The sequence below is a fragment of the Hemiscyllium ocellatum genome (genome assembly GCF_020745735.1).
Source record: "Hemiscyllium ocellatum isolate sHemOce1 chromosome 27 unlocalized genomic scaffold, sHemOce1.pat.X.cur. SUPER_27_unloc_17, whole genome shotgun sequence".
NCBI classification, from domain to species: Eukaryota; Metazoa; Chordata; class Chondrichthyes; order Orectolobiformes; family Hemiscylliidae; genus Hemiscyllium; species Hemiscyllium ocellatum.
Window position 1 is genome coordinate 273,368 of NW_026867484.1, and position 22,202 is coordinate 295,569.

The following is a 22,202-nucleotide window of genomic DNA, read 5'->3' on the forward strand; positions in this document are numbered from 1 at the left end:
TCTCTATAACATTGGGGAGACTGGAGAGCCAAGTCACATCTCCGGGACTCTCTTGCGCGCCTTTATCGGGAAGAAAACCTGCACAGGTAAGCTTGTGCAAAGCTTCATGTGTGATCCTAAATTTCCACACAGAAAATTTGGCTCAACAGATATACTGAGTAGACGGAATCCTTTCTTCATTTGAAATGTAAGGAGCTGACCTCTCGTGAGCCTGACGTGAGTTAAACACGCAACCGTTGGATCGGGAGTCAGACGCACTCCCGTGGCGCCACAAGCTCACGTGCCAGTGGCTTCCTCTATTCATATTTAAGGGAAGTGATCGCACTACAATGATTTTACGTTATGAGTAACAACGGAGATCAACAGTTCATGTCTGTTCTGTTTCTTCCCCATCTCTTTCTGTCTCTCAAAACAATTTCCAACTCTCTCTCAACAAAAATCTGAAAGAATTGCGGGTGCTGTATATCAGAAACCAAAAAACAGGAGTTGCATGTGACCCTTCCACAGAACTGATGGTGATTGGGAAAATGTCGGTTTATATGCAGGAGATATTGTGGGAAGAAGGCGGAGATCAGGACAGAGCCCAAAGCGAAGAACTGTTGGACAGAAAAAGGAGTTGATAACGATCTGCGTGGGAGGGTGAATAACTATTAATGGAGACTGTTCGTGGCTAAGGAGTGTGGAATGACAAACGATGTGATAACAAGGCTTTGGTGTGTATGGTAGGGACGAGGATACTATGGAGTTCAGGCCCTAGAATTATTGAATTCGATATTGGGACAGGAGGGATGTGTGGTCCCCAAGTGGAATATCCACTGCTCTTCCTTCTGCTGGTGCTGAGCTTCGCTGGGACAATACAGCAAACCTGAGACAGAGATGTTGGCCAGGGAATAGGGTGAGGTGTGGAATTGGCAGGCAACTGGAAGCTCAGGGTCTTTTTGCAGGCAGAACGTAGATGTTCTGTGAAGCAGTCACCCAGTTTATGCTTCGTTTTCCCCAATGGAGATGAGCCTGTACTGCGAGCAGCAAATGCAGTAGACTGGGTTATGGGTCGTGCAGGTAAATTGCTGCTTCACCTGGAAGGTAAGTTTGGCCCCTTAGATAGCGAGGAGGGAGCTGGTAAACGAGCTGGTGTCACACATTCGGCAGTTGCGGGCGAAAGTGCATCTCAACCTGCAACTTTACATTGAGAAAATCCTGGGCTTGAACTCGCAAGTCTCTTTGCATTTCGGATTTCTGCATTTTCTCCCCCTAATCCTTCTGTTCCAACAGCGACTATCTGGTGTCAGGGCAGCACCAGTGATTTCCTGACATATGGATTGTACTTGGGGATACCAAGGAATGTCAGGAACTGCGAGTATCTCAGGAGCAATCGTTATTCCTGGGGAGGCAGAGAGGAATGTGGTGTGGTCCTGTAAACTCCAGAACTTTGATAACTTCATGAGTCAGCAATAATTCTTTCTGGACCAAGAAACTGCTCCATGGAAGTTAACAAATAACATACATTAACTCGCTGTCACTTTGCTATGACAGGAGGAGCTGGGACCTCCTGATAGATTGAAACATAAAACTGGTAATCTCTTGATTATGTTGTAAAAATATCGGTATAATGACACCGCGCTGTCATCAACTGAACTGAGCGGCTGCGTGTTTAAATCCCGTGATGTACAGCTTGTGTTTTCATTCTCGCATTGGGGGGAGCTGAGCATCCACCCAAACACTGGGCACACCACCTCCCTGACACAGTGTTCACAAATCAGACTGACAGCAAAGGTTCGCGCAAGTTTCCACAAGGAAGACTTCACTCAACAGACACGGAGTGAACATAATCCTTTCTTGATTTGAAATGTAAGAAGCTGATTTTTAGTGAGCCCGACGTGATTCGAACACGCAGCCTTCAGATCTGGAGTCAGACGCGGTACCGTTGCGCCACAAGCTCACGGGTGATGGGTACCCTCTATTCATGCTTAAGGGAAGTGATCGCACGAAAATGATTTTACGTTATGACTAACAACGGAGATCAACAGTTCATGTCTGTTATGTTTCACCCACACTCTTTCTGTCTGTCGAAACAATTTCTAACTCTCTCTCAATAAAAAATCTGAAAGAATAGCTTCATGAGTCAGCAATAACTCTTTCTGGACCAAGAAACGAAAGGGCCAATGAGAAACTGCTCCTTGGAAGTTCACAAATAACATACATTAACCATCGCTGGGAAGGAGGAGGCAAAACAATGAGCTGTTTCTTTGGACAGATGAGACAATGGTCTTTAATAACTGTGTGACAAAAGAACAATTAATTCTGCTTGTAGAAGGAAGGCCTTGACGTAAAGGGGTTAATTGCAGGACACGCTGCTTCAAACAGGTGGAGAACCCTCAAGGATAACAAGGTAAGCTACAGACCAGGGGTCTCCAGAATCGTGGGGAGGTGGTGTCAGAATCTAAAAAAATGTGGCACCACAAATTTGAAAGTGAGGGAACTCCAACAGAATTCAACTCCAGAATGATTTAGCAGCAGTACTTGGAAGAACAACACTGTATCAAACACTGGTAAACTTCCAGAGATGGGCACTGTTAAACACCTGGGTGATAGCCAAGATTGGGGGTTTGGGGATGGGGTGGGGGAGGTGTGGGTGGAGAGGCTGAACTTGCTTACTTGAGGGGTTTTGTTTTATGGTTGCTACCTACAATAAAGTGTAAAGCATTGTTTCAACAGTTGGTTGTCTGTGCAGTTTCTGCATCAGTATTCAAATTAAAGCTATTCACCCACAACCAGAGTGGGAGGCTGGGATTAATAATGACTCATTTGCATTTAGCAGGACGGCACATCAATACTGTTATAAAGTGAATGCTGAATCCCCTCCCCTCTCTGAGATCTCAAACCGAAACACCAAAAGAGGGGCGCGTTGCCCTATAATCTGTAAAATTAGTGTGAAAGGTGGTGTCAACTGCTCTAGGCTTACAAACAAAAATAAATCCCTGACACTTTAAAATGAACAAAAAGTAATTTACCAATCCAACTTGAATGGTGAACAACTGAATTAATCTATTAACAAACTGAATACATCCTTTCGAATACTGACCATTTTGGCATAAAACAGGATTCTTGTCATCTGCTGTTCCAATAAATACAAGACTCACTAATATAACAAAAAATAGAATTTAGTCTCTCTGATTACAGCCAGGTTACATGTCTTCCAGAATATTCTAAGCATCCTTCTATTGAAACTTTTGTCAAGAATGTCTCCTCCAATTCCTGCTCTTCTGCTTTTTTTTTGTAAATGATGCTCTCTCATTCACAGATGACTGTCAGGGCTGATTTCTCTCTCTCGTGCTGAGGACTCTTAGATCTAGCAATGGGGAGTTAGCACTGGGGCTGTGTCCAACTGTCCCCTTCTTTTCTACCCTTGATGCTATATTGGGTTTTTACGATAGGATTGGTCCTCTGCTGTCAGATTTAAATTTAATAGGTTTTGGAAGCCAAAGGACCTGATTTAAATTAATTGGCTAAATTGAAAAGTCATTATCTCATCCTGCTAACTGTACGACCTTTTCATAGAAATGTTTCAGCTTGTGTGCTCTCTGTTGTGATGATGTTACTCCTTTAAGAAGATTATGTTGTTCTTAATTTTTTTTCGCATCGGGGTTGTAAAAGGCAGAGGGTCTGATTGGTTTGGGCTTAGGGAATTCACTAATGGCCAACAGATATTGGCAAAGGCATCAAAGGTTTGAGATTTTTCTTTCCTAAAACGCTTCTACCGCAAAACTGGCTGTAATGTCACCCCTCAGCCTCTGACCCTTCAGGGAAAATTGCCCCAGTCTATTTTCTCTTGCAGCAGCTCAAACCCTCCAACCCTGGCAGTATCTTTGTAAGTCTTTTTAGAACCCTTTCACGTTTCACAACTTGTTACAAACACGTCGACTAATTCAGAGAAGCCTCTCAATTACAACTGTAAATGGAGAATGTGTGTTTAATAATGAGTCATGAATAAAGGCTGCATTAATCTTTTACTGTGAAGTTTTACTCCTACATCTCAAAACAGAGCATACAAACTCCTAGTCAGAAGCAGCCTATGGGACTTAAGACACTATTGGCTGTTTTCCAATGAGGACTGACTTTGCACAGAAACCATAGATATTTTAAATGAATGGGGTACCATTCGTTTTAAAGTCAGATAAACTTGCGTGGCGCCGCATTGGCTTCGAAATGAGAGATCTTTGACACACACACAGCTGAAATCATCACTGCGCCATTATTAACAAATTGGAATTCAGGCTTGGATGTTTTCCCCCTGGAGCAGCGGAGGATGAGAGAGGTGGCTGAGGAAATAGCGGAGGCATTGGTTGAGATTTTTCAAAAGTCACTGGAGTCAGGGTGATTGGAAGATCGCTATTGTAACCCCCTTGTTCAAGAAAGGATCAAGACAAAAGATGGAAAATTATAGGCCAATTAGCCTAACCTCAGTTGTTGGTAAAATTCCAGAATCCATCATTAAGGATGAGGTTTCTAAATTCTTGAAAGAGCAGAGTCAGATTAGAACAAGTCAACATGGATTTAGTGAGGGGAGGTCGTGTCTGACAAACCTGTTGGAATTCTTTGAAGAGATGACAAGTAGGTTAGACCAGGGAAACCCACTGGGTGTAGTCAATCTAGACTTCTAAAAGGCCTTTGATAAGGTGCCACACGGGAGGCTGCTGAGCAAGGTGAGGGCCCATGGTCTTCGAGGTGAGCTACTGGTATGGATTGAGGATTGGCTGTCTGACAGAAGGCAGAGAGTTGGGATAAAAGGTTCTTTTTCGGAATGGCAGCTGGTGAGAAGCGGTGTCCCGCTGGGTTCAGTGTTGGGGCCGCAGCTGTTCACATTATATATAAATGATATGGATGAAGGGACTGGGGGCATTCTAGCGATGTTTGCCGATGATACGAAGTTTTAAGTGGACAGGCAGGTAGCACTGAGGAAGTGGGGAAGCTGCAGAAGGATCTAGACAGTTTGGGAGAGTGGTCCAGGAAATGGCTGATGGAATTCAACGTGAGCAAATGCGACGTCTTGCACTTTGGCAAAAAGAATAAAAGCATAGACTACTTTCTAAACGGTAATAAAATTCGTAAAGCCAAATTACAAAGGGATCTGGGAGTGCTAGTCGAGAATTCTCTAAAGGTAAACATGCAGGTTGGGTCCATGATGAAGAAAGTGAATGCAATGTTGCCATTTATCTCAAGACGGTTGGAATATAAAAGCACCGTTGTACTACTGAGACTTTATAAAGCTCTGGTTAGGCCCCATTTGGAGTACTGTGTCCAGTTTTGGTCCCCACACCTTAGGAATGACATATTGGCACTGGAAAGTGTCCAGCGGAGATTCACACGGATGATCCCTGGAATGGTTGGTCTAACATACGAGGAACGGCTGAAGATCCTGGGTTTGTATTCATTGGAGTTTAGAAGATTGATGGGAGACTTAATAGAAACTTACAAGATAATACATGGCTTGGAAAGGGTGGACGCTAGGAAATTGTTTCCATTAGGCGAGGAGACTAGGACCCGTGGACACAGCCTTAGAATTAGAGGGGGTCAATTAGAACAGAAATGCAGATACATTTCTTCAGCCAGAGAGTGGTGGGCCTGAGGAATTCATTGCCACAGAGTGCAGTGGAGGCCGGGACGCTAAATGTCTTCAAGGCAGAGATTGATAGATTCTTGATGTCACGAGGAATTAAGGTCTACGGGGAGAATGCTGGTAAGTGGAAATGCCCATCAGCCATGATTGAATGGTGGAGTGGAGTCGGTGGGCCGAATGGCCTTACTTCCACTCCTATGTCTTATGGTCTTATGGTCTGAAGTTCATAAAACCAAGAGGGTTATAGATAGGTTTAAGGATTGTTGTCTCTTCTCAAGTATGTGGGAATTTCAAGACTGGGGACACATTTGCATGGTGAGAGCGGAGAGATTGTAAAATTTTTACCCCACATATTTTTTCAGAGTGTGGTTTGTGTATGGAATGAGCTGCCAGCGGAAGTGGTTGAGGTAGGTACATTAACAACATTTAAAATGCATTTGGTCAAATACATGGAGAGGAAAGGCTTAGAAGGATAGTGGCCAAGTGCAAGGAAATGGGGTTACTGTTGATGGATGTTTTGGTCGGCATGGACCAGTTTGAACCGATGGGCCTGTCTCCGTGCTGTTGCACTCTGACTCGTGTCTCTTTGTCTCTCCAACAGTTTTGAGTTTTCAGATGAGCATCTCACTTAATCACACTGAATAAAATCTGATCTCATTAGTCAACTCTGATGTGGACGTGCTGGTGTTGGATTGGGCTGGACAAGGGCAGAAGTCAAATGGCACCAGGTTAGCGTCCAACAGGTTTATTTGAACTCACGAGATTTCAGAGCACTGCTCCTTTGTCAGTGAAGTGACGAAGAAGCAACATTGAAGAAGGAGCAATGCTCCTAAAACTTGTGATTTCAAATAAACCTATTGGTCAGTAACCTGGTGTTGTACATAGAACATAGAAAGATACAGCGCAGTACAGGCCCTTCGGCCCTCGATGTTGCGCCGACCGAATCCTACCTAACCTACACTAGCCCAATAACTTCCAAATGCCTATCCAATGCCCGCTTAAATGACCATAAAGAAGGAGAGTTCACCACTGCTACTGGCAGGGCATTCCATGAACTCACAACCCGCCATGAACTCACAACCCGAAGTTGTGTGACTTCTGATGTCTTCAGCTGTAGGTTTGCGTCGAACTTAATGGGATATTTTGCCCAACACGGCATTTTCAAACAGTATCACTTGGAGGGATTAATTTGAACCCTTTCAAGAAGTGAGTTCAACAAGACTGAGCAATTCAAAGTTACTTGGACTCCATTTTAAAACTTACATCAGGACAGGTAGACAGAAAGATGTACAGCACGGAAACAGACCCTTCGGTCCAACTCATCGATGCTGACAAGACATCCTAAATTAATTTGGTCCCATTTGTCAGTATTTGGCCCATGTCCTTCTTAACCCTTCCTGTTCATGTCCGAAACCAGATGCCTTCTAATTGGTATAATTGTACCAGCCTCTACTTTCTCTGGCAACTCATCCCATACACGCACTACCCTCTGCATGAAAACATTGCCCCTTACGTCCCTTTTAAATCTCTCACCCAGCCAAATAGCCTCTCCCTGCAGCTCAAACCCTCCAACACCCGGCAACATCCTGGTAATTTGTTTCTGATAAACAAGTCAATGTTTTGGGAAGAGCCCTTCTTCAGTCCTGAAGGAGGGGTAATACCGGAAACGCTAACTTCACCTCCTAATGCTACCTGGCTTGCTGCATTCTCCCAGCCTCCTGCTTGCTTACTTTGGATTCCAGCAACCGCAATTTATTTGTTTCTAACAAATGGCGGCGCAGACTCAGTTGGCTGAATGGCCTAATGTCTGCTCCAGTGGTCTTACCTTTCTGCGGATCGTTTCAGTGGGAACGTGCAGTCCCAGACTCCGAGGAGTGTCGCCAACTAGAAGCAAAGTTTATGGAATCACAGAATCCCTACAGAATGTAAACAGGCCCTTTGGCCCAACAAGGCAACACCAACCCTCCATAGAGTTACCCACCCAGACCCATTCTCTTAACCCTATTACTTTACATTTATTTGGAGAAAGTGAGGACTGCATATGCTGGAGATCAGAGTCGAGAGTGGTGCTTAAAAAGTACAGCAGATCACGCAGCATCCGAAGAGCAGGAGAATCAATGTTTCAGGAATCATTCCTGATGAAGGACTCATGCCCAAAACATCGATTCTCCTGCGCCTCAGATGCTGCCTGACCTGCTGTGCTTTTCCAGCACCACACTCTTGACCAGTCTACATTTACCCCTGACGAGTGCACCACACTTACATATCCCTGAACACTATGGACAATTTAGCTCGGCTAACTCACCCTAAATTGTACATCTTTGTATTGTGGGAGCAAACTGGAACACCCTAAGGAAACCCACGCAGTCAAGGCAGGACAACGTAAAAACTCCACACAGACAGTCACGCCAAGAGTAGTATCAAACCCGGTCCATGGCTCTATGAGGAAGCTGTGCAAACCACATACCGTGGGGTTGCAATTGGGGTGCGAGGCAATGTGCAGTCCAGAAATTTTCATTTTTAAAAAGTCCACCAACTTTCCCACTGCACCCATTGTCAGACTGGGGCAGAAGGTTTAGTCCACAGTAGTGTCACTGGCGGAATCTGATTGTTGGGAGCACCGGTGCCACCGCTGGTGTGTTCACAAGTTGCTGGAATATGTGAACCTCTTGCCACACTCAGGGCAGCTGAGTGGCCTCTCCTCTGTATGGCCCCGCTGGTGGGTCAGCAGAGCACAAGAATTGCTGAAGCCCTTCATGCACTCAGGGCAATTGAACAGCCACTCTCCCGTGTGGACCCTCCGGTGGGTCAGTATGTTGGAGGAGCGGTTAAAGCGTTTCTCGCACTCTGGGCAGGAGAACGGTCTCTCCCCCGTGTGGACCCGCTGGTGGGGCCACGAGGTTGTAGGAGACAGCAAAGCCCTTCCTGCACACTAAGCAGGAGAACGGCTTCTCCCCCGGGTGGACGGGCCGGTGGGTCAGCATTTGGGAGGGCTGGGTAAAGCCCTCCCCACACTCATGGCAGGCAAATGGCCTCTCCCCAGTGTGGACCCGCTGGTGCCTCAGCAGGGCAGAGGAATCGCTAAAGGCCTTCCCGCACTCGGGGCAACTGAATGGCCTACCCCCATGTGGACCCGCTGGTGCTTCAGTCGGTCAGAGGATTTGCTGAAGGCCTTCACACAATTAAAGCAGGGGAAGGGTCTCTCCCCGGTGTGGACACGCTGGTGTGCCAGCAAGTGGGAGGAGTGGGTGAAGCTGTTCCCGCACTGGGGGCAGGAGAATGGTCTCTCCCTGGTGTGACTGCGCTGATGAATTTTCAGGGGTCTCCTGCGCACCTGTATAGGAAAAACAAACCTACCCAGGTAAGTTTGCGCTACAGCAGCTTCCGGGTCCGCTCCGCGCTTTTTAAAAAAAACTTTTAAATTTAAACCGCTAAACAAACGTGACCGTGTCTACAAACAGACACTGCAAAACAGCCCTTACCTGCTCTGCGGAGAGAGTGAGGATTGTTCACTCGTGTGTGGGTGTTGGGATGATTGCTTCTGCGGTTAAGTATTTGGTTTGCGTGTGTTGTTTTCCTGTCGACGCTCGTTTGAAGTTCCCCATTGACTGTTCGCTCTACTGTGACATCTAGGAATGGCACTTTGTTGTTGTCCTCCTCCTCTTCAAACCAGGAGCCCCCCTCAGGCCACAGTCTCACCACTTGGAACACCAATATACAGACTAGTCAAAGACCTCCACTGAAAACGAAAACACCAAGTCGAAGACTCACGCCACTCCAGTTACTCCATCCAAGAATTTTTGAACACCAAAGACAACAAGATAAAAGAGGATGGAATAATACTGTCCTTTGACATACAGCCCTGTTCACATCCATTAACATCAACGTGACCAAAGAAAACTGAAGACACTACTTGACGAACCAAAGACACAAACACCAAACAGCACCAACGTCATCAGCAAAGATAACACTGTCAAGCTCGTGGAGCTGTGCCTTAGCTCCCACTTCCTATTCAGTAACAAGACTAACAAACAAATCAACGGAGCACCCATGAAACCACCGATATCAGGATTCCTAACAGAAGGAATAATGCAGAGATAATGGAACAACTTAGAGGAAACCTACAACGCCATCAACAATCTCCTTACTGGCATAAAATTCACAAAAGAGGAGAACAACAACAAAGTGTTGTTGTTCTAGATGTCACAGTAGAGCGAACAGTCAATGGTAAATTCAAAACAGCGTCTACAGGAAAACAATACATGCGAACCAAGTCCTTAAGCTGCAGAAGCAATATCCCAACGCATACAAACAAACCTGCATCAGGATGTTATTTTAACGAGCTACTTCACACGGCAGCACCTAAGAACGACGAAGATCAATAAGCAACTGCACAGCGCATTTGAGAATAATGGATGGCCCGTAAACCCGCTGAAAACCGCTTCTCTGACCGGGAATCGAACCCGGGCCGCGGAAGTGAAAGCGGCGAATCCTAACCACTAGACGACCAGGGAGACATACATCCTTACTTTTTACTTTTACTGAAAATGGCCTCGCTGCCCGGGAATCAAATCCGGGCTGCGGTAGTAAGAAGACTTTCACCGGTACATCCATCAATGTAATTTTTTTGTATCCATTGCTCCCGATGCGATCTCTATAACATTGGGGAGACTGGAGAGTCAAGTCACATCTCTGGGACTCTCCTGCGCGCCTTTATAGGAAAAACAACCTACCCAGGTAAGTTTGCGCTACACCAGCTTCCGGGTCTGCTCCGCGCTTTTTCTAAAAAAAACCTATAATTTAAACCGTCAAACAAACGTGACCGTGTCTACAAACAGACACTGCCAAACAGCCCTTACCTGCTCCGCGGAGAGAGTGAGGATTGTTCACTCGTTTGTGGGTGTTGGGATGATTGCTTCTGCGGTTAAGTATTTGGTTTGTGTGTGTTGTTTTTCTGTAGACGCTAGTTTGAAGTTCCCCATTGACTGTTCGCTCTACTGTGACATCTAAGAATAGCACTTTGTTGCTGTTCTCCTTCTCTTCAAACCAGGAGTCCCCCTCAAGCCACAGTCTCACCACTTGGAACACCAATATACAGACTAGTCAAAGACCTCCACTGAAAACGAAAACACCAAGTTGAAGATTCCCGCCACTCCAGTTACTCCATCCAAGAATTCTTGAACACCAAAGACACCAAGATAGAAGAGAATGGAATAATGCTGTCCTTTGACATACAGCCCTGTTCACATCCATTAACATCAACGTGACCAAAGAACTCTGAAGACACTACTTGAAGAACCAAAGACACAAACACGAAACAGCACCGAAATCATCAGCAAAGATAACACTGTCAAGCTCGTGGAGCTGTGCCTTAGCTCCCACTTCCTATTCAGTAACAAGACTAACAAACAAATCAACGGAACACCCATGAAACCACCAATACCAGGATTCCTAACAGAAGCAATAATGCAGAGATAATGGAACAACTTAGAGGTAACCTACAACACCATTAAAATCTCCTTACTGGCATAAAATTCACAAAAGAGGAGAACAACAACGAAGTGCTGTTGTTCTAGATGTCACAGTAGAGCGAACAGTCAATGGTAAATTCAAAACAGCGTCTTCAGGAAAACAACACGCGCGAACCAAGTATTTAAGCTGCAGAAGCAATCATCCCAACAAATCTGCATCAGGATGCTATTTCAACGAGCCATTTCACCCTGTCCAGGACATGCAGGTCCTGGCCTCCTCCTCCATCGCCGCTCCCTCCCCACCCTTCCACCTCGGATAACTTCAACCCCTGGACATCAATGTGGACTTTACCAGTTTCCTCATGTTCCCTCCCCCCACCTTACCTCAGGTCCAACCTTACAGCTAACCTGTCCTACCTGCCAATCTCCCTGACCACCTATCCGCTCCACCCTTCTCTCTGAACTCTCACCTTCATCCCCTCCTCCATTCATCTATTGTACTCTTCGCTACCTTCGGCCCAGCACCCCCTCAATTTATTCCTCCACCCTGGAGACGTCCTGTCGCTGATGAAGTTTTATTGCCCAAAACGTCGATTTTCCTGCTCCTCGGAAGCTGTCTGAGCTGCTGTGCTTTTCCAGCACCACTCTGATCTTAACTCTGGTTTCCAGCATCTCCAGTCCTCACTTTTGCCTACACAATAAACCCAGTGTGCCGATTTCACATCAACAAACTGACACAACGTCTGCAGAAACCCTAGCCACATTACTTTACATTAAAGACATCTGGGAAATGATGTCCAGACAACTCAACCCTCTCAGCATCATGGTAGCCCACAAATCTACCAACGCACTTAAACAGCTGCTAATGAACCTGAAATACCTGATAAAAACAACCCGCAAACGCATGTTATTCCCAAAATACCATCCAAGAAAATATATGCATGAACTCTGCCGCACAGTTCTCTGTGGCAAGAAATGCTGGGATGAGATAATAAAGATTTTTTTTCAGCCAAAACGAATCGGCACTGACTGGACAGCCGTTTAAAATAAACGCTGTCAGCCCAGGATAGAAGATCCGAAGGGATGAGCAGTTTTCTTATTTTTTGAAGATTTACAAAGCTGAGACTGGGTTTTGGTGTTTGTTACCTTTCCATTCCCAGGAGCCGCAGTGGTTGGGGCGGTGAGTTGGGGAAAGTGAAATGTGCTCGTGAGCAGCGTGTGGGGCTATTTCAGCTTCCCCTCATCTGACAACGCTGTGACTTGACTGATGTTCTCAGGAACACTGACTGACGCGAGACAGTGAAAAGAGTCTTGTTCCTGCAGATCAGGAATTCAAACAGTATACCGGCTTCAGGACAATGAGAAAGATTAATTGGGGTGTGTGAAGAAGCTGTGAGCTGCATTTCAAACAGGCAGGTGGAGACAGATGCGTCAACCATTGCGCCCGGCCCTGTGCGTGCCTGACGCTGCCATGCTGCAGAATTCTGACGTTAACACGGACATGTGCAGCAATGGGAACAGTCACAAGGTCAACAACCAAAGATAATCAGCGTCACTGATTCCCTTCCACAGTCCCAACTTTGTGAAACAGTATCTTTCACTGACAAATAAAACACCCTTGTCCTCAGGTGCCTGCTTCATTTCGATCTCGATTTCCAGCCCCTCACTGTTCAAGTCTCATTTCCAAACACTTGGCACATAGCCTCAAAAGCAGCTCTGCGGGTATCTGCTTGTTCCACCCTGACAGGCAGTGGGTTGCAGATTCCCGACCAGTCCCAATGTGATTGAAATATTTCAACTCCTCCACTGATTTGTATCTTAAAAAACCGTGGAGCAATCTCCCTTTCCTTTTGACGACGTTTCTCAACTGTAGTCGGCAGGGTGCACACCTGCGTGGGGAAACCACAATGGATTTCATGTCCATCGCATTAACCACTCGGCCCACCAATACAGAACCACACTGACAGCTTCATTTCCTAGGTCTCTCTGCCTGTGGAGCTGAGAAAGAGTGAATCATTGCAGAGTTTGTTTGAAACCAATCACTTCACAGGTTTCGAAAGTGTTAAATATCTGCACATGGCGAGTCTGGATGTTTCATCCCGAAAGATGAAATGGACATTCAGTTAAAAACAACAACAGAAATTGCAGGAGCAACTCAGCAGGTCAGGCAGCATCCGTGGAAAGAGAATCAGAGACAACATTTCAGAACTTTTTTTGCCTTCCCCAGGTACAGCCAAACCCGCTGAGTTTCTCCAGCAGTTTCTGTTTCTGTCTTGGATTCTCAGCATCCGTAGTCCTTTACGTTAGAAATTCAATCAGTTCAGAAACTCCTTTGTCCTTCCTCAGTGGAGAAGATTTCCGTTTGGGAAACATTTTCCTGACACCATTAAAAACGCGAAATTCGCAGCGGTAGGAGCGAGGAACACACAACACCCTGTCCCTCGCTGGTCTGGAACCACCAGCCTTTCGATTAACAGCCGAACGCACTGATTTATTGAGCCACAGAGACAGAATTGGACGCCCCACCCCCGCAGTCTGTTTGAGGAAGCTACTGTTCAATTCATAATTCAGCCTGCCCCGCCCAGAATTACCATTGTCTTCTATTAGTTTTACTTTTCCATAATAAAGCCTTGGACATTCACTGTGGAGCCACCGGGATAGTCTGATCCCACCACCTGCAGGCACATCCATGTCACAAGGAACTATCCCACCTACACCGGGCCATCGCCCTCCGAGCGTTTCAGTGTTTTGCCTCTTACCGAATTTTCTCATTGACCCCCAGCTGTGAAGGGGTTTGAATTCCTGATATGCAGAGAATTCTTTCAATGTCTCAGATCAGTTCATGTCCTGAGAATATCAGAGTCAATCTCCCGGCCTCTTAAACAAGTGGACGGTGTCTGGACTGTCTCTGCTCAGTCGGACAGTTCATCCTTCATTCTCCTCTAATTCCACTTCCCAAAGAGTTTCTAAAGCTTCACAAAGCTGGAGACTGGGATTTCTCTTTTACTTCCTGAAAATTATTCCACCTGCTAACTGACAATATTCTGCCAAAATCTCCTCCCTATTGTAACACTTGCATCATGTCCAGGGATGAGGAATTTCCATTTTGTTGAGACATTCCCAATTTGGGAATGTTCTCTTTGAAACAAAGAAGGTTAACTGGAGATTTCTAGGGGCTGTTGGCAATGATGGGAGAAGAAGTGGTGGGACTGGGCAGGTTAATGATCAGAAGAACCTATTACCACTGACCAGGATCAGTTACCAGAGGACAGGGTTTGAAGTTCTTTAATGGAAAGCAACATTTGTGTAGAACAAGCACAGCGAATACTGCAGAAAGCCAACGGGTCGAGCAGCATCTGTGGAAAGGTAAACAAAGCCGATGTTTTGAGTGTGCTACGGTTTTTGTTCAGAACTCAGTGATTTGCCTCTTCCCGAATTTGGTCCAGGTCTGTTTCTCAATTGGCAAACACATGGCAAGTGCAGTGCTGCAATGTGGCTCGGGGCCAATGAGAAAATTTGGTAAGAGGCAAAACACTGAAAGGCTCGGAGGGCAATGGCCCCGATGTAGGAGAGCTAATTCCTCGTGACATGGATGTGCCTGCAGATGGTGGGATCAGACTGTCCACATGTCTCCACAATGAATGTCCAAGGCTTTATTATGGAAAAGAAAAACTGAAAGAAGACAAAGTAATTCTGGGCGGGGCAAGTTGAATTATGAATTGAATAGTAGCTTCCTCAAAGAGACTGCGGGGCTAGTGCTGGTACCTGTCTCTGTGGCGTAATTGGTCAGCGCGTTTGGCTGTTAACCAAAAGGTTGGTTGTTCGAAACCACCCAGGGATGGAGTGTTTGGATTTTTTTAAAAACAAAATCAGTGAATTGTTTAAATGGTGATATATTGGAATGTGGAGAAAGTGAGGACAAGAGGTGAAAGTCGAAAAATGTGGCATTGGAAAAGCGCAATAGATCAGGCAGCATCTGAGGAGCAGGACAGTGAGTTTTGGGCACCAGCCCTTCACCAGGAATGATGTAAGGATGTACAAAGGGGTCTCAGAGACCCTCCAGTCAATGCCAGTTGTCGGGCAGATGCAGCAGGCAATGAGCAAGGCAAGTGATATATTACGAAGAGTAATTGAGTTCAGAAGTGGGGTCATTGAACATATTCAAGGCTAAGTTCATCTGAGTTTTGAACAACAAAGAAGTGGATGGTTTTGGGGGAGGTAAGAAAATGGTTCTAAGGCTAGTACAGGTCAGTCACAGAGTCAGACAGCACTGAACAGACCCTTCATCCATGCTGAGTATATCCTCAAACTAAACTCCATGCTGAGTATATCCTCAAACTAAACTCGTCCCACCTACCAGTGTTTGACCCATAAACCTTCGAATTTTTCATATTCATGTACTTGTCCAAATGTCTTTTAAACGTTGTAACTGTGCATGTATAAAATCATGAAGGGCATGGATATGATAAATAGACAAAGTCTTTTCCCTGGGGTTGGGGAATCCAGAACGAGAGAGCATGGGTTTAGCGTTAGAGGGGAAAGATGCAAAAAAGATCTAAGGGGCATCTTTTTCACGCAGAGGATGGTGCGTTTTTTGAATGAACTGCCAGGGGAAGTGGTGAAGTCTAGTACGATTGCAACATTTAAAAGGCATTTGGCGAGGTATATGAATAGTAAAGATTTGGAGGGATATGGGGCCGTGTGCTGTCAGGTGGGACAAGATTGGGTTGGGATAGTTGGTCGGCATGGACAAGTTGGACCAAACAGTTTGTTTCTGTGCTGTACATCTTTATGACTCGATGACTTTCTCTGGTCATTCATTCTGCAGTCAGACCACTCTCTTAAAAAAAAAAACCCTTGTCCTGTCTTTATAAAATCTTTCTCTACTCACCTCAAAATATTTGCTTCCCTGATCCTGAAACCCCCAGCTGAGGGAAAGGACACCTGTTGTTCACCTCATCCGTATCCCTCATGATTTTATAATCCTCGACAAGGTCACCTCTCAATCTCCTATGTTCCAGTGAGAAAAGTTCCAGCCTATCCACCCTAGATGTAGGTATATTCATATCCAGTTATGACGTGTTCAATGCTGGTGCAGGCTGGAAAGATCATGTGGTTTACTCCTGCTCCCAATTAATCCTGGCTGTTGCATTTCTCAGCCCCATTCTCCCAATTTCTCCCCGCAACTCTCAACCTCTGATACTCCATCCCAGTGTTAAACATACTCAGTGACCTGGCCTCCACAGCTTTCTGTGACAATTAATTCCATAGATTCACCACCCTCTGGCTAAAGAAATTTCTCCTAATCCCCATTCTCCCTTTATGCTGAGGCTATGCCCATGGGTATTAGTCTCTCCTCCCAATGAAAACATCTTCCCAATGTCCACTCTGTCCAGGCTGTTCAATATTCTGTACGTTTCAGTTAGATCCCCCCGAGTGTGGGCCTATTAATCAGCATGAACCAGACCCTTCAGGATGAGGACAGCAGGGATTAGGTTCAACAAAGTGAGAATGGAGGGAGAGTGAGTAGGATGGAGATTTTCAGCTTTGAGGGAATAAGAGAGGAAAGAAAGTTTGACATAAATTGCAATTGATCAGATGAGCCGATGGGCCAAGGAGTGGCGGATGGAGTTTAATTTAGACAAATATGAGCTGTTGCATTTTGATGAAGCAAATCAGGGCAGGACCTATGTGGTTAATGGTAAATTCCTGGGGAGTGTTGATGAACAAAGAAACCTTGCAAAGCAGGTTCATAGTTCCTTGAAAGTGGAGTTGCAAGTAGATAGGATAGCAAGGAAGGCGTTGGTACGCTTTCCTTTCTTGGTCAGAACACTGAGTTATAGGAGTTTGGAGGTAACGTTGTGGATGCACAGGACACTGGAAAGGCCACTTTTGGAATACCGCGCTCAGTTCTGGTTTCCCTGCTGTCGGAAAGGTGTTATGCTGTCGGAAAGGTGTTATGAAAAGTGAAAGGGTTCGGAAAAGATTTAGGAAGTTGTTGCCAGAGTTAGAGGGTTTGAGCTACAGGGAGAGGCTGAATCGGCTGGGGCTGTATTCCCTGGAGCGTCTGTGACCATTCGAAGTTAATAAGGGGCATGTATAGGGTGAATAACGGAGATCGTTTCCCCAGGATATGGGAGTGCTAAAGTAGAGAGTATAAGTTTGAGGTGAGGGGAGGGGGGTGGAAGACTTTAAACGGACCTGAGGGGCAGCATTTTCATGCAGAGGATGATGTGTGCATGGAACGTGCTGCCAGAGGAAATGGTGGAGGCTGGTACAATTACAATATTTAAAGGCATCTGGATGGGTATATGAATAAGAAGGGTTTAGAGGGTTATGGGCCAAATGCTGGCAAATGGGACGAGATTAATTTTGGATATCTGTTTCGCACAGACGAGTTGGACGAAGGGTCTGTTTTCGTACTGCATGACTCTAATGATCTTTGGTGAAAGCAAAAATGTCGCTGTGAAGAGTGGACTTTCAGAAGCAGCTTTCAAAGATGTTTTGCCCTTACAAGGAGCATAAATCTTCATTTTTTTTTGTAAGATAGCAGCTGAGTGAGTGACATCCAGGACTTTGTTAGAAAGTGGGAATTCATTGCACTGTGGGGATGTAGTGTTTTAAGGTTTACCGGCAGTAAGTACAGTGTGCTGAGCGGGGAGCCTAGTGAAGGGTTAGGTCGGTTTTTGTTTAAACTGCTCATTTCTGTCAGGCTCCAACATTGCATTTCCAATGCTGTCAATCAGAAGGTGCAGTGAATCAGTAACTGGTATCGTTAGAAGCCTTACTATTTTCAGTACTGCAGGTATTGCATTGTTTCATCAGCACTGTAAAGGTCGCTGGCAGCAGTGGGAGGTGTGGGCTGTATTCACTAGAAATGATTAAGCATTTAGATAATACACATACAAGAGGGCAGGGTGGGATTTGTCTTTCGATTTGTGGAAGATGGGGCATTCTGGGTGCTGTGATCTGGGGCAAACATAACTGCAGTATATCATTGAATCCCTACAGTGTGGAAGCAGGCCATTCAGGCCATCGAGTCCACACGGAGCCCTCCAAAAATACACCAACGAGACACACCTCCCAACCATTCCACCATCACCATCCCATCAGGTCTTTTCTGCTGGCGGTTGAGACTGGGCTGCAAGATTAGGGGGGAGTAGAATTCGGACAGAAATGAGGAGGAGCTGGTTTTCCCAGAGGTCGGTGCATCTATGGAATTCTGTGCCCAAGGAAGCAGTAAAAGCAGCTTCATTAAGACCCTGTTGCATGGGTTTTTGCGTGGTAGGGGAATTAAGTGTAGTTGGGATAATGCAAGTAGGAGGAGCTGAGGTGATTGATAGATCAGCCATGATTTTAATGAATGGCGGAGCAGGGTCGATGGGCCAAATGGCCTACTGCTTCTATTACTTTGAAACGATAACCCTACGTTTCCCATGTCTAACCCACCTAACCTGCACAACCCTGGACACTGGGCAATTTAACATGGCGAATCCAAATCAAGGCCGGTGAGAAATGGAGTGATGTGGAAAATAAACATCAGAGAATGAGAGAAAGGGACAAGGAGAATAAATGTACTAGCAATCAAAACTGGATTCTAACCATCACAAAAATTAAAACTAAAAGCTCAGTATGTGAATGTGTGCTGCATTGTACCAAAAGCGAATTAATTGACTGCACATGTTGAAGAGAATAATTCTGATCTGAGACTCCTTACAGAGATATCGCTTCAGAATGATAAGGATTGGATCCGGAATATCGAGGTGATACGTGGCATCCAAGACGAGTGGGAAGCTCAGTAACGGTAGAGGATGGGCACTGCTAATCAAAACACTGATAACACGGTAGTCTGATGTCAGCTCGGATGTCAGGTCCTGATTTCTCTGTCAGCTGATCTCCCTGTTCCCACAGAGCTGGATGTTGTCTGTTCTCAGCTCTGCTTGATTTCTGCTGAAGCTTTGACCCACTTTTACACCTTCTGGGGCAATAAAATATTCTGAGCCTCCTGAAAATGACACCTTATCTATACCTCTCCTGATTTTAAAAACCTCTATAAAGTTATCTGTCAACTTGCTAGGCTCCGTTGGAAAAATGTCCCAGCTTCTTCTTAACTCAAACCCTCCATTCCCAGCAACATCCTGGTAAAGTAGGGAATAAGGAATTGTATCAAATCACATAAATGTACTGTCTGAAACAATCTGGCTGTGTTCTTGCCTGAGATATTGAGAGTCCCTGGTGTAAGTAATTACGAATGCAATTATTTTGGTCACAGAATTGGGCAATCATTTTGCAACAAAGTGATCTACTCTGATAAGGAGGTAGTGGTCATTTCTACGGTAAGTGAACAGTTTGTTGATCAGGGAGATGAAGTTCCAAACACTTGGGAAGAGCAAGAAATGACTGTGATAAATAAGACAAAGAACTGTGGATGCTGGAAATCTGAAACAAAAACTGAGAACACTGGAAAAACTCAGCAGGACTGGAAGCATCTGTGGAGAGAAAGCAGAGTTAAAGTTTCGAGTCCAACAACTCCTCTTCAGGATTCTGAAATAGTTTGTGAGAACCCCTTAAGTCATCTGCCCAGCTTTAAGACCATAATATACAGGAGCAGGATGAGGCCATTTGGCCCATCGAGTCTGCTCCACCTGTCGATCACGGCTGATATGTTTCTCCATCCCATTCTGCTGCCGTCTCCTCATAACCCTTGACCCCTTCCTAATCAAGAACCAATCTCTGTATTAAATGCCCTCAATGACTTGGCATCCTCAACCCTTCTCCGAGTGGAAACATCATCTCTACATCCACACTATCCAGTCATAGAGTAGCACAGCGCTGCCTGACCAACTGTGATCTCCATCATTGGTTGTTTTCAAGAAGCATTCCAGCATCTACAGCAACGCACTTCTAAAGTTTGTACCCAGTTGGTTAGCTCTCCCGAGATCCCGTGAGATTTATCCTGACTCAACAACCCACTGTGTGGTACAATTAACAAAGGTCCCAGTCCCCACCTCGTTCTGCCCACAGTAGTAGCACGATAGCTCAGTGATTAGCACTGCCTCATAGTACCAAGGACCCGTGTTCGATTCCAGGCTTGGGGCGACTGTCTGTTTGGAGTCTGCACGTTCTCCCCGCCGTGTCTGCGTGGGTTTCCTCCGGTGCTCTGGTTTACTCCCAAAATCTAAAAATGTTCTGGTGAGTTGGCCGAACTAAACGGGCCCTCTGTGTGCATTAGTCAGGAGTAAATGTGGAATAATGGGATAGAGGAATGTGTCTGGATGGGTTACACTTTGGACAGGCAGTGTGGACTTGTTGGGCTGAATGGCGTATTTCCACATTGTAGGACTTCTACGTGGCATTTCCCCAACTCCAGAATCTCAGAGCTCTTGGCTTTTCCCATGGACAGTGTGGGGGGAGGGAAACAGTGTTTTACACGGGAGGAAGGTTTGGTGAGTGTGAAGCTACAACTAAACGTAGTGCATTACTTGAGCTGTTTCCCCGGTATACCAGAGGCTGCGGGTTGACCTTACAGACGTTAATCGAATCATGAGAGGCAAGCATAGGGTAAATAGACAAGGTCATTTCCCAGAGATGGGAGAAGTCCAGAAAAGGTGGGTAATATGTTTGGTGTAAGGGAGGCAAGTGTAAGGAATGATCTGCCGGAGGAAGTGATGGGTGTAGTTCCAATTATAACATTTAAAAGGCAGTTGGATGGGTATATGAATAGGAAGAGTTCAGAGGGATATGGGCCAAGTACTGGTAAATGAGACGAGATTAATTTAGGCTATCTGGTCGGCACAGATGAGTTAGACTGAAGGACCTGTTTTTGTGCTGTGTATCTCTATGACCCTGGCTTGCTTGTAATGTTTGCCATGCCTATATGTTCAGTTTCTGTCTGGTGTCGGTGATATCTCATTTCCTCCAGCTCCCCACTTCCACCTCCCCAGATGTTAACCATTTCGTGTCTGGTGGTTTCTCAAGAAGCTTCATTGAAGGTTCATCCTGAATTGACTTTTTTTTTGCTTCCCAAAAGCAGACTTACTCGCTCCTAGATGTCGTGAAAGATGCCAAAATTCAGAGATGCCTATCTTGATGTTTTCACTTTTCGGTCTCTGTGAGATCCTGAATCAGTACCATCGGGAGAATTAGTTTGAGCGGAGTGAGAATAGAGGGAGAGAGGGTGGGATGGTGCTTTAAATGTTTTGGAAAAAGAAAAGAATCTTTAGCGGAAAGTAGAATTGCTTGTTTGGAATTTCTAACCTGGACTGACAGTGATGATTTTTGTAATCTCTTTTTACAGATTATTTGAAGATCTGAAGACAGAAGTTTCAAAATCAATAGCTGAAGGGCTTTGCCTGAAACATTGACTCTACTGCTCCTCAGATGCTGCCTGGCTGTGCTTTTCCAGCATTGCACTTTGACTGTGACTCTGACTCTCCAGTCCTCAATTTCACGTCAGTGTCTGACAGTCACTGAATCCATCGGTACTATAACAATTTTCGACTCTGATTCTGTGAGAAGGAACCAAGCTTTTTGGTTCCTGTTTCAGTACGTTTTCAGCATCAGTGAGACTGGAAGAGAGACCCGACTGTTGCAACATTCTGATTGTGGAGCCAGAAAACGTTATACAGACTGGGAAGAGGAATTCACGGCAGGGAGATGCTGTACTCGCGTTTGTGTGCAGCTGAAGCTTTGGTCATGGAGAAAGCCAAGGAATCCCGTCCCTTGGAGAAGCCATGGAAGTGTGGCGACTGTGGGAAAAGCTTCTGTTTCCCTTCTGACCTGGAGATTCATGGGCGCAGTCACACCAGGGAGAGGCCGATCTCCTGCCCTGAGTGCGGGACGGGCTTCAGCAATTCCTGCCACCTGCTGGGCCGTCAGCGTCCACATTTGGGAGAGACCCTTCAGCTGCCCTGAGTGCGGGAAGGCCTTCAGCAATTCTTCTGTACTGCAGAGGCACCAGCGGGTCCACACGAGCAACAGGCGTTTCCCCTGCCCCGAGTGTGGAAAGAGCTTCAGCAATTCCTCCTGCCTGTTGAAGCACCAGGGGGTCCACACGGGAGAGAGGCCCATCAGATGTCCCAAGTGCTGCAAGATCTTCAGCAGTTCCTCCATTC

The 22,202-nt window shown here is 45.7% G+C and overlaps 1 protein-coding gene and 2 non-coding genes across 3 annotated transcripts; 1 reads left to right on the forward strand and 2 right to left on the reverse strand.

Moving 5' to 3' along the window:
• Positions 1 to 1,867: 1,867 nt before the first annotated feature.
• trnaw-cca (transfer RNA tryptophan (anticodon CCA)) lies at positions 1,868 to 1,939 on the reverse strand. Its single transcript has one exon. It is a non-coding gene; the product is annotated as a tRNA-Trp (tRNA).
• A 6,319-nt stretch (positions 1,940 to 8,258) lies between these two features.
• On the reverse strand, positions 8,259 to 21,879 carry LOC132807434 (zinc finger protein 664-like). Its single transcript, XM_060821607.1, has 3 exons — positions 21,868 to 21,879; positions 8,751 to 8,951; positions 8,259 to 8,501 (listed from the first exon to the last, which is right to left on the reverse strand). Exons 1-3 carry the CDS (start codon positions 21,877 to 21,879, stop codon positions 8,259 to 8,261), a joined length of 456 nt encoding a protein of 151 aa, XP_060677590.1.
• trnan-guu (transfer RNA asparagine (anticodon GUU)) lies at positions 14,856 to 14,929 on the forward strand. The gene has a single exon. It is a non-coding gene; the product is annotated as a tRNA-Asn (tRNA).
• Positions 21,880 to 22,202: the final 323 nt, after the last annotated feature.

Excerpts from the sequence above, each read along its gene's own strand:
- LOC132807434 (XM_060821607.1), bottom strand. Across the intron at positions 8,502-8,750 it reads ACCGACTGAAGCACCAGCGG|CGGGTCCACACGGGGGAGAG; the intron begins GTCCACATGGGG and ends TGGCCCCACCAG.